The sequence below is a fragment of the Aulonocara sp. 'chitande type north' Nkhata Bay genome, linkage group LG3 (genome assembly GCF_057382095.1).
Source record: "Aulonocara sp. 'chitande type north' Nkhata Bay isolate Kocher_YH1m ecotype deep benthic linkage group LG3, A_spYH_male_GT1.1, whole genome shotgun sequence".
Taxonomy (NCBI): Eukaryota; Metazoa; Chordata; class Actinopteri; order Cichliformes; family Cichlidae; genus Aulonocara; species Aulonocara sp. 'chitande type north' Nkhata Bay.
In genome coordinates this window covers 75,976,646-75,988,958 of record NC_141346.1, presented here as the reverse complement: position 1 = coordinate 75,988,958, position 12,313 = coordinate 75,976,646, and the positions used below count along the sequence as shown (strand labels likewise).

The following is a 12,313-nucleotide window of genomic DNA, read 5'->3' as shown; positions in this document are numbered from 1 at the left end:
CCTGGAACCACTTTAAAAATACGCTTTGGGTCACAATTAACTGCAGAAAACCAGGAATCCACATATGAACATTATCTGTGCAGAGATTTATGCTTCTGAAGGTAAACAGTGAAAACTTGCAGCACTAAATGCACAGATAGCCAGGCGTTTCACATTTTGGGACCATCTGCCAGTTTTCATTTCTTAGGTATTGAAGAGCAGAAATGATTGAATTTTATTTACATGCTTAAAAATGTTTGCTTTTGAATATTATTTGAAGAATTACCCACACACTCAGGCACTGTGGGCCTGTTTCCCTTTGCACAACCGAGTGTTGGAAACGGGCCTTTTCTCTTTAAACTCTGAGGGGCTGTAACTTTGGCTTCTATTGGCAGATTTGCATGATTGACCCTCTTTTTAAAATAGTTTTAGCCAAGAGAATCAAGCTAACATCACTGTTTTTACGTCAGCTCACGTCACACGAGCTGTTTCAAGAAAAGTCCTCCTGTCACACAGCAATGCCTACATGAATCACACCACTCTGCTTAAATAATAATAATAATGTTTAGTGAAGCAGGTGAAGCAAAGGGCTGCTTTTAATAGGCTGGGAGACCCAGGTGTGCTGCTTTAGCTGCTGAGCCTCTCATGCTAGCCTCCATCTATAAGCTGGGATCACAGGAGCACTGCAGTCCTGACTAGATCAAGGATTGTTATTCATGCAGGTGACAAAAGTTTACATTCACAGAGTCATAGGATTGAGCCTGGTTTGAAAAGCAGCTGTTTAATGCAGCTGCTTAGAGTTCACACACAGTAGAAGAATCAGACTTGAGTCACATTTCAAACACTGGAAAAATACTCAGCAAGTAACAATGAAAACAGCACAGACTCAGTATATCCTGTTCAGTCCTGTGTTTGATATGAATGTGCTGTTCAGAGAGGATCTCATGTCCTCTTTTACAAAGCCTTTGTTTCATGATGTTTGTGTATAAATGAATGTAGGTGTGTTTCTAAGTGTGAAGGAGCCCTGGGAGAAAAGACTGAAGCTTGTGCCAAAGAACAAACAGGAAAGAAAGATCAGCATTAATGAAGACGAGCACAGAAGGAGCCCAAGCACGTGTTGCTTTTTCAGATTTCTCTAAAAGTGTGTGTTCATTTGTTCCATCCTTCACAACAAACAACAGCTGACAGACACACATGCACTCTGTGTCACTTCACAGGGGCTGATGAAAGTGGACACAGTAAAGGGAGAGCTGGACCTGCTCTACACATCCTGCACTCTGTTAACAGACTTTATTCTGCAGCATCAACAGATAAAAATATATGAAGATATAGAAACGTTTAACATTGTGACTGTTCACATTAGTGAAGCTGTTACTTTGCTGCCAGGTGGGAAAAGAAGCCTAAAGCTGAGTCTGATTAAACATCTGCTGCACCAGAGAGTTTCATGGCCCTGCTTTATCCTGTGCTTGCTGACCACCTCGTCCTGAAACCTCTTCATCATCCTCACAGTCGTGTGAAGAAAGAGGGAAGCAGGTGGAAACCATCTGTGCTGCTGTGTTCACTTGTGTGTGTGCGTCTATGGTCATATCTAATGTGTACCTACAGACAAACACAAACACCTGGCATTGCACAAGAGTCTCTATGGAGCAACCTGCAGATGTCAGAGATGTGATTAGAGGGTAAAGTGGACTAGTGAGAGCATCTATGTTGTTGTTGTCTGCTGGGGGACAGCATCAGCTCCAGAGATGCATCAGGATCAGCAAACTAATCTGCAAGGCTGCAAGTGTCACTGAAGGAGTTTGAGTCAGTGAGGGACTCAAACTCACACAGCTGGTCAAGAAGGCTCAGCAGCTGCTGTATTTCCTGAGGAGGCTGAGGAAATTTGGTATGTTGGCCAAGATCCTCAGCAGGTTCTACAGCTGCACTGTGGAGAGCAGCCTGACAGCTGCATCACTGCATGGTACGGCAGCACTACTGCAAACCGCAAACGCCTGCAGAGAGTGATAACAACTGTGGAGAAGATCATCAGGACCCCGCTGCCCTCTCTGCAGAGCAGCTACCATCACAGAGTCCAGAGGAGAGACACACCTCTGCCCTCGAGACGAAGGTTCAGAAGTGTGAAATGTAGAACATCCAGACTCAACAACTCCATCTTCCCCACTGCTATCAGACTCCTGAACAGCTGACCGACCTCAAACTGCAGTTTGCACATCAGGTCACTTTGCACACTAAGTTCATTTTGCACATTAAACTCCATGTACATCCATGTACATCGACATCTGCAGACCACACGTGTCTTCAGTTACTTATTTGTACTTATTTGCAGTTATTTATCTTTTTATTTTATTTTTTTAAGTTATTTTTTATCCTTATTTTATCTTTTTATTTATTCTTATCTTGTTCTTTTAACCATTATCTAACTTGGCATTGTGCACGGTGTGTTTAGATTCAGTTTAAATTCAGGGACATGGAGCCCCTGTTGATCCTCTACCTAATCACACGAGCCACGGTGTGAGAACGGGTGTGGGTCTCAATCAGCCAAGGTTTTGGGTGAACCCATTGTGAGATCTAGCCCCACGCTATCATGTGATTTCCTGTGATCAAATGTCCCAGGATGTGAGTGGGCGTTAAGACGTCCATGTCCCTCTTCAAGCAACTTAAAGAAGTCCAGACGCTTTTCTTTCCAAGCTCCTTCAACAACATCATTCATAGAACAGCTTCCAGCTTCTTTTGCTCGGCTACAGTTTGGATGGATTTGCATTTAAAGATGCAACAAGACTAAAATGGTTAGGGTCAGGAGGTCAAAGGTCAGAGCTCCTGTGGGTCTGAGGGCGGCCTCACGCTGGAGAAGGATGAAGGAGTCTGACCTGAGCCAGTGTTTGACATGAACACATCAGCACTGCTGTCAGTGAGCCTAACGACAGCCGTTAGCATCATTTCAGTGTTTCAGTCATAAAAACACTTCCTGTCACTGTGGTGGTTACAGTGACATCATGCAGTTTGTGCTTTGACCTCCAGAGGGCGACAAATCAGCACAGACAGAGAGCTCCATTCAAACTTTGCTGCCATCAGGAATAATTCTTCAAATATAATCATCAGTGTTTGAGCAGTTATGATATCAGGGACAATCTAGACATATGTGACAATACTGAACATGTCACATGACACACCTCAAACATCATGTGATCCACTCTCAGTCTGCACTTTCATTCATGACTTCAACAGGTTGAAATGAGCTTTGAAGAAACATTCAGTGAAATAAATCTTTCATGGATTCATGTGAGCAGCAGATGAACTTTGTACCAACAACATCTTCAATAACAGAGTCTGAATGAAGCTCAGGTGTTGATGCTGCTCACTGATTGGACGCTTGCTTTCAGCTCTGCTCTCAGTCTTTACTGCACAGGTGAAGGTAGAAAGTGTGACTGGATCTATAGACTGGAAACAGAGAAACATGCTGAACATTTGAAGCTTTGCAGCAGAAATGTTCATGTTACAAATACAGCAGAGCTGATCTGGGATCAGTGTGTTCACACCTGCAGCTACAACAAGGTTTCATGTCTCCACACGTCAGCATGTGAACTTTACTCTGACTCAGTCTGAGCAGTCAGACGGCATATTTTTAAAGTTAACACATCAGCACACACAGAGCTGAGCCCCTCCCACCTGTGCTGAGTTTCAGGTGGAGCCCCGCCTCCTTCCAGGAAGCAGCTCACCTGTGTGTCCGTGTTTAGTGTCCAGGTGTGGAGTGGAGCTTGTTGTTGGTGTGTGAAGAAACTGTAAGTTTGCTTTGTTTCCTCCTTTAACAGTTTGTCTTTAGGAACTTTACTGTTTGTTCAGCTCGTGTTTGATTTCTTCACACAACAAACTGTGTGTGTTTGTATTTCCGGTCTCTCCATTAAAGTCAGTGTGTAATGTTTCCTGGCTAACATCAGCTGTGTGCAGCTTAGTTCAGCACAAATCTGCCGCTCCATAGTTCACGGTAACGGACTCACAGCTGGACCAACGAGGCCGAATGTGTCCGCCACTCTGAGCTACGTTCGTGTTTGTGTACTTGTAGTTTGTACTTTGAGTTCACTCAGAGCCCACAGAGGACGCAGCGTACGTGATGACGTCACAGCCCTTTACCTCCTTTACTGTCACTGTGATTAATGTTTACACACGAGACACCTGCAGAGCTCTGACGCTGAGCTAGCACACAGCATGCTAACACTAAGCTAAAGCTAGGCTAGCCAAGAACCCAGAGTGAGGTTAAAGCTGAGTAAACACTGACCCCAGACCAGCACCGTGATAAAGTGAGCTGCTGCTGCTGAACTTGAACAGGTAACAAAGTGATGAGCAGTCAGGCTGCAGGTTTCTACCTGTTCATGTTTCTACAGTAGAATCACTTTGAAGTGTCTTTGTGCTGTTTCATCTTTGATTTGTGTTCATAAACACTCAGAGAAACATCACGTGACCTCATCAGGATCTGTGTTGGTGTGTGGGGCTGTACCTCAGCTTTATGTTGTTACATGCTCATTTGTTCATTTTAACATCAAAGTAATGTTATGAGGAGTAATGAAGTAACGTACTCCATTACTTTTAATTAAAGTGTTCTGTGTAATATGTGTAATAATGACTGTTTTGAGTAATGACCAACACTGATCACAACAAAGAGGAAATGCCTCCAACATGCACAAACATTTGAGCCACAACATGCAGTTAATGTGCACAAATGTCTTTGATATGCTGCTCAGTGATGGTGGTGACTGTCAGAGCAGAGCTACTGAGAATCAATAAGTAATATCAATGATGGGATCAGAATCACTAAATTCTTCTCATCCCTGTCAGTATCATACATGTGCTGTATAATGTGATAAATGTAGAGGTGCTGGCTGTTCTCTCACTCTGCTGTTTAGCTGTAAAGGACGCCTCCCTGCCTTTGTCTCATTCATGACCTTTAATAGTCTCTTCTAACATGCAGAGATCTGTATGATCTGTTTCATAGAGTCTAACCAGCCTGTACAGGTAACAACAACAGTCACTGCATCACTGACACACAAACGTCATCTCTGTCAATAACAACATTCATACATGGAATAAAAACACATCAGTGGATCATTGCTGGAGCTGATGTTTGTGCTCCTGGTGCAAAGGCTCTCAGTTTCCTCCTTGAAATAACATCAGTGGTGGGTCAGCGACATGCTTTCTTTCCCTCTCAGGTTTAAATATCTGGGACTCTCCACCGTTTGGTTTTAGAGCTGAAGAAGCTTCTCAGATGAAACGTCTTCCAGAAACTTAAAGACGTCTCTTTTCTCTCCAAGCTCCTTAGATCACATGACCTGGATGACTGAACCTACAGACATATTGACCTGGTTTCTAGGTCACATGACAGGTCAGAGGTCAGCGACTGTAACTCAGTTCCTCCTGTTAATGTGAACTCACTGAGTGTTTGTGGTTTACCTCTCAGACTGACTGAAGATGATGATGGAGGAAGAGGAGGACAGAGCAGAGTCTGCAGGGTCCAGCTGTCCATCTGTGAGGAGCGACTGGTCCAAAGGTCAAAATCCAAAATTCAGTGGTGAACCTGGAGCAACGAGGTCAGAGAGCTGAACTCACTGAGTAACAGAAATAATTCTGCACTGACATTATAATCAGTGTTGACTCTGGTTGATTGTCTGACTGTGTTTGTGAGCTGAGAGGAAATGAAAATGAGTTTGTAACAAAAATCAGTTTTGTCCAGTTTTCCTGTAAAAAGCTGAACTCTAATCTAAGAGGATGTTACTGACAGGAAACAGCTGCATTATCTGCAGTCTGTGTGATCACAGCTGCTTCAATCATGTTTGTGTCTGCAGAGGTCAGAGGTCACAGTCTGCAGGGTCCAGCTGTCCGTCTGTGAGGAGTGACGGGTCCAAAACTCCACCCCCAGACTTCAGTGGTGAACCTGGAGCAACGAGGTCAGAGAGCTGTGATGACTCCTTTACATGTTTGTGTTTCCTGGATAAATATGACCTGAAACATCCTCAGATTGTTACAAAGATTCATTAAAAAGAAAACAATGAAAGAGAAAAGATCCAAATGTTCGACTTGGTCATTTGCTGTTTGAGGACAGTGATGCTCATATCTGTGGGGAAAGTGTGACCTGAGTGGGTTCATGTTTGTCTTTAAAGAACAGAGCTGCTCTGATTCTCTTTGTGTCTGATCTGTTAAACAGTCTGAGAGGTCACACAGAGACCCAGCAGCTAAAGCCTGGATCATACTGGCTGCTGTTACTCCATCAGGACAACACTGAACCACAGTGGTGTGGATGTAGTGGATAAATCCCACCATACTGATGCTCAGAGTTAACCACAGGGAACAAAACCAGATGTTACCTTCAGATTGTGACCTTTGGAGTGGACGATGCAGATTTCAATAGAGAATAAATGTTGTTGTTTTTCAGCTGTGAAGAAAGAATCTAATTTTCTGAACTTAAGAATTTATGATGCTGGAAACAACATGGAGACTATAACACAACATTTCCACTGTGTTCATAGAATGAATGTAAAACTGTCAGACATTCATTAAATATGCAAAATGTCTACAGAAGCATCAGAGGGTCAGACGTGAAGCACTCAGTGATTTTGATCAAATGACTCATCAGTTATTGATCTGTACTACACTGATCTACCACGTTAGTAAAGCTGGTGTTCTGGTGGTGGAGGGAGACTCGGATCATGTTCTGGTTTTGGAGCAGTGATCTGCTGATGGTTCAGTTTGATGAGCTTCTTCAAAATCATCCCTGACATCACCACTGAAAGGACGTCCATGAAAACAGACTGAAAATTACTGATATGTTCACAATCTGAGAGTTTAAAACTTGACAGACTTGATTCAGATGAAGTTATTTGAGCAGAAACTCCTGGATCTTTATCCTGTGTTGATCTAATCCTTCATGGTTCCTCCACAGAGTGGACCAGCAGAGCTCAGAGGTTCCCAGTGGTCAGTCTGCCCAGCAGCATCAAACACAGCTGGACTCCATATTTATGGTGTGTACATGTACAACAACTACTGTTACATCTGTTCTGTTCACAGTCATCTCCATGCTGCTCTTTGTAGACCAGTGGATCGTCAGTGTGTCCAACATGGATCTGATGTTTGGCTCCATGATTTCAGTCTGATTGGCTCATTCATAAATATTCTGTTCCAGCTGCTGGAGGACAACATCATCACTTTTGTGAAGAACGAGCTGAAGAAGATCCAGAAGGTTCTGAGTCCAGATTACCCAGAATGCTTAGAGAGTCAGAGGAGCAGCAGCAGAGAGGCGTTTGTGAAGATCACAGTGGACTTCCTGAGGAGAATGAAGCAGGAGGAGCTGGCTGACCGTCTGCAGAGCAGTAAGAGGATTTATCTAAAGATTTAAGCTGCTGGATAAATGAGACACTTGTGACACCAGTGTGTTCAGTCATTTCTCAGTGGGTCAGAAATTGTCATCAGCATTTTGTAAAATATGATTGTTAAAGTTGCATTTTTATTATTATTATTCAGAACTTCAAGCTGCAGTTTGTCATCGTAAACTTAAGTCTAAGCTGAAGAAGAAGTTCCAGTGTGTGTTTGAGGGCATCGCTAAAGCAGGAAACCCAACCCTCCTGAATCAGATCTACACAGAGCTCTACATCACAGAGGGAGGGACTGCAGAGGTCAATGATGAACATGAGGTCAGACAGATTGAAACAGCATCCAGGAAACCAGACAGACCAGAAACAACCATCAGACAAGAAGACATCTTTAAAGCCTCACCTGGAAGAGATGAACCAATCAGAACAGTGCTGACAAAGGGAGTGGCTGGCATTGGGAAAACAGTCTTAACACAGAAATACAGCCTGGACTGGGCTGAAGACAAAGCCAACCAGGACATCCAGTTCATATTTCCATTCACTTTCAGAGAGCTGAATGTGCTGAAAGAGGAAAAGTTCAGCTTGGTGGGACTTGTTCATCACTTCTTTACTGAAACCAAAGAAGCAGGAATCTGCAGCTTTGAAGACTTCCAGGTTGTGTTCATCTTTGATGGTCTGGATGAGTGTCGACTTCCTCTGGACTTCCACAAAACTACAATCCTAACTGACCCTAGAAAGTCCACCTCAGTGGATGTGCTGCTGATAAACCTCATCAGGGGGAAACTGCTTCCCTCTGCTCGCCTCTGGATAACCACACGACCTGCAGCAGCCAATCAGATCCCTCCTGACTGTGTTGGCATGGTGACAGAGGTCAGAGGGTTCACTGACCCACAGAAGGAGGAGTACTTCAGGAAGAGATTCAGAGATGAGGAGCAGGCCAGCAGGATCATCTCCCACATCAAGACATCACGAAGCCTCCACATCATGTGTCACATCCCAGTCTTCTGCTGGATCACTGCTACAGTTCTGGAGGATGTGCTGGAAACCAGAGAGGGAGGACAGCTGCCCAAGACCCTGACTGAGATGTACATCCACTTCCTGGTGGTTCAGGCCAAAGTGAAGAAGGTCAAGTATGATGGAGGAGCTGAGACAGATCCACACTGGAGTCCAGAGAGCAGGAAGATGATGGAGTCTCTGGGAAAACTGGCTTTTGATCAGCTGCAGAAAGGAAACCTGATCTTCTATGAATCAGACCTGACAGAGTGTGGCATCGATATCAGAGCAGCCTCAGTGTACTCAGGAGTGTTCACACAGATCTTTAAAGAGGAGAGAGGACTGTACCAGGACAAGGTGTTCTGCTTCATCCATCTGAGTGTTCAGGAGTTTCTGGCTGCTCTTCATGTCCATCGGACCTTCATCAACTCTGGACTCAATCTGCTGGAACAACAACAAACAACATCCAAGAAGTCTGAAACAGGAGAATCTGCAAAGAAACACTTCTACCAGAGTGCTGTGAACAAGGCCTTACAGAGTCCAAATGGACACCTGGACTTGTTCCTCCGCTTCCTCCTGGGTCTTTCACTGCAGACCAATCAGACTCTCCTACGAGGTCTGCTGACACAGACAGGAAGTAGCTCACAGACCAATCAGGAAACAGTCCAGTACATCAAGAAGAAGCTCAGTGAGAATCTGTCTGCAGAGAAAAGCATCAATCTGATCCACTGTCTGAATGAACTGGATGATCGTTCTCTAGTGGAGGAGATCCAACAGTCCCTGAGATCAGGAAGTCTCTCCACAGGTAAACTGTCTCCTGCTCAGTGGTCAGCTCTGGTCTTCATCTTACTGTCATCAGAAGAAGATCTGGATGTGTTTGACCTGAAGAAATACTCTGCTTCAGAGGAGGCTCTTCTGAGGCTGCTGCCAGTGGTCAAAGCCTCCAACAAAGCCCTGTGAGTAAATCTGTGATCATGTTTATTTTTAAAATGTTGATTAAAAGTGGTCATAGATTTCTTCCATGACAGATCCATGTCCTAAAACCACGAGCCAGCGTAGTTGTATAGTATAAAAGAAAAAAGGAGAACTTTTGACCACAATATTGTAACTTGAATGAACTTTTGATACAGCCTTTAAACATAAAATTATGAACAGAATCGGTGACAAAGGGCAGCCCTGGTGGAGCCCATCACCCACCGGACTTATTACTATCCAATGTATTGCCGGCTATGCCAACCAAGCTCTTGCAATGGTTGTAAAAGGATCGAATGGCCATAAAATGTTTCTCAGTTTTATTATTTTCAGTCACATCTGTTTTTGATTATTAACTGAATATTTTAAAATTCAGGCTTTTTATGTTATATAAAACATCATATTTTCTTATGATGTCTTGTATTGATTCTGAAGGAATAGTTTTCATCAGTATCGCAGATACCAGCCTGAATTTTACTTTGTATTGGATCAGAAAGGAAATCAGTGGCATCACACATCACTTACAGCAACTTCAGCACCTCTTCATTTTAATAAACTGGGGGAGGTGCACCAAGATTCAGTATGAGATAAAGAATTATTTTTAACTGTAAGGTTGGAGAAATCTGTTGTTGGAAATTGGAAGAACAGGTCATCTTAAAAATCACTGCATTGTAGTTTTATTCAGGCCCCTTCAATCTGTGATCGCTGTTGCTTTGCATTGTAAATGCTACTATTACAAAAGTCACAAATATTAGTGTATGTGTGTGTTGTTGGGTAATAAACCAAAAGAACAGAATCTAGCAGCACCTCACTGATTTCTGCTTAAAAACAATAAAAAAGCAATAAAGCTCTGATTTGTTTGGTTGATCTTGTCTCCCTTCCACCTTGATTTCAGACTGAGTGGCTGTAACCTGTCAGACAGAAGCTGTGAAGCTCTGTCCTCAGTCCTGAGCTCCCAGTCCTCCCGTCTGACAGAGCTGGACCTGGGTAACAACAACCTGCAGGATTCAGGAGTGAAGCTTCTGTCTGCTGGGATGAAGAGTCAATACTGCAAACTGGAAACGCTGAGGTCAGATCAAGCAATATCGATTTTTTTTTCATCAATTAACATCATTTAATCAATTTCATTTGGAAAAAATTAACAGTGTTTATGTTTTGTTTTTTTAATGAATCCATGCAAGTCACAGTAAACTGCCACATTTGTCTTTTGTAACATGAGGCAATAAGGATTCCAGCATGTCCTGAAACAGTGTTGAAATATTGTAAATGTAGTAGCTCCTCATGGCACCATGAATATACTTTAACACAAGTGTTTCATGTCTTCTTGTCATCCTTTCTTCAGACTGAGTGGCTGTAACCTGTCAGACAGAAGCTGTGAAGCTCTGTCCTCAGTCCTGAGCTCCCAGTCCTCCCGTCTGACAGAGCTGGATCTGGGTAACAACAACCTGCAGGATTCAGGACTGAAGCTTCTATTTTCTGCAGTGGAGAGTCCAAAGTGTACAATTCTCAGGTCAGGATTCAGTCTTTTCTGATGATGATTTAAAACCTGAGTCAGGTCGATAAATGGCTTACTCATTTACAACAGACATGATTTGTCAAATCACCTTATATCTAACCCAAAGGTCCTGTGTTTTACTACTTTGATTTTTTAGTAAAACACAGGACCTCTTAATATTTATCTAAGAGACCATATATAATTTTTTTCCCTGGATCATGTGTGTACCCTCCTGGTTGGAGCTCCAGCAGCCTGTATCAGTGAATGGGACTTTAAATGAAATTGCAGCCCCTGTCAGGAAGAGGTCTGAGTGACACACAAAACAGAAAATATGAGCACTGCATGTGTCTGAGGCTACTCAGATACAGACCTGAATGAGACACTAACTTTGTCTCTGAGAGATAACTTTTATTATTAAATACACTTCGTTTCTCATCTGTGTAGAGAATGTAGAGTTTGACATGCTAATATTACAAAATGAAAAATCACACTGAGTCACAAAGAAATTGTTTTGGAGTATTTATGGTTCAGCTGATGAAATTGTTCAAACAAACCAGTAATTTACACCGAAACAGCACAAGTGAAACTTTTTCGAGGGACTTACACTAAGCTTGTCCTGGTACACCTGTAGAGCCCAGCTTCTATGGACCATGAGCTTAAGTTCTGTGCTGCTCTGATTTATTGCCTGTGTTGTCTTTCAGTTCAGCTTTGTCGAGTCTCTGGTAGGATTTCTTTTACATGACCTGTGTAAAAACAAAACAGGAAACACATTAAGCTGAAGTAAGATGCACAATTTGAAAAATGGGGCACAAAAAATGTTGCTGCTTTCTGGAAAGTGCGTCTAAGAAGACCCAATGGAGAAAGTGAAGAGAAAAATCAAAGATTAAGAAGAAGAAAATGGCAGAGGCAGTTTCTCTTGGACTGCCTGCAGATGGGGTGAGACTCTAGAAACAGGGATGATTGGAGAAAATGCAAAGAGGCCATAGGATAAACCAGGAGATGAATACTCTGGTGTTCTGGGGATAGTGGGAGTGAGAGGGAGAGATGCCAGTAAATGATTTCAAGGATAAATTTGAGAGAATCAGAGCTAAGAAACCAAAGCAAGTGGGGAACTACAAACATATGGACAGACTCATAATTAGGCCAAAGACACATTAAAGCAATTATTACAGGTTTAGAAACAGGGATGGATATGAAGGAGCTTAGCATGAATTTGCATTGAGGAAAGAATAGCAACGAGCATCAGAGGAAACAGTTAGGAAAACTAAAAGGATGTACTGGCAGGAATACTGCAGTACTTTAGGAAGAACTACCGTATTTCCCGGACTACAGAGCGCACCTGAATATTAGCCGCACAAGCTAAAATCAGGGGAAAATCCTGTTTTGTACATACATTAGCCGCACCTGACTAAAAGCCGCAGGTGTTTCAATGTTGACTTATCATATGTAAGAGAATATGCACAAAGCGAATTGTCAGGAAAGAGATGGCTGTTTGGAGACACACCCCTTTTATTAATAT

At 42.9% G+C, this 12,313-nt stretch overlaps 1 protein-coding gene across 4 annotated transcripts in view; it reads left to right on the top strand.

Annotated features, from left to right (window-relative positions):
• Positions 1 to 12,313, top strand: part of LOC147337049 (protein NLRC3-like) — a 646,813-nt gene that overhangs the window by 338,765 nt on the left and 295,735 nt on the right. For 2 of the 4 annotated variants that reach the window (XM_086287141.1, XM_086287148.1), the window contains exons 1-7: positions 5,440 to 5,558; positions 5,814 to 5,915; positions 6,908 to 6,986; positions 7,148 to 7,334; positions 7,486 to 9,283; positions 10,195 to 10,368; positions 10,642 to 10,809. In XM_086287141.1, the coding sequence (XP_086143267.1) occupies positions 5,440 to 5,558; positions 5,814 to 5,915; positions 6,908 to 6,986; positions 7,148 to 7,334; positions 7,486 to 9,283; positions 10,195 to 10,368; positions 10,642 to 10,809 (2,627 nt within the window). Of the gene's footprint in view, positions 1 to 5,439; positions 5,559 to 5,813; positions 5,916 to 6,907; positions 6,987 to 7,147; positions 7,335 to 7,485; positions 9,284 to 10,194; positions 10,369 to 10,641; positions 10,810 to 12,313 lie in introns of those variants that run through there. The other 2 variants (XM_086287138.1, XM_086287137.1) reach the window with 2 other exon arrangements.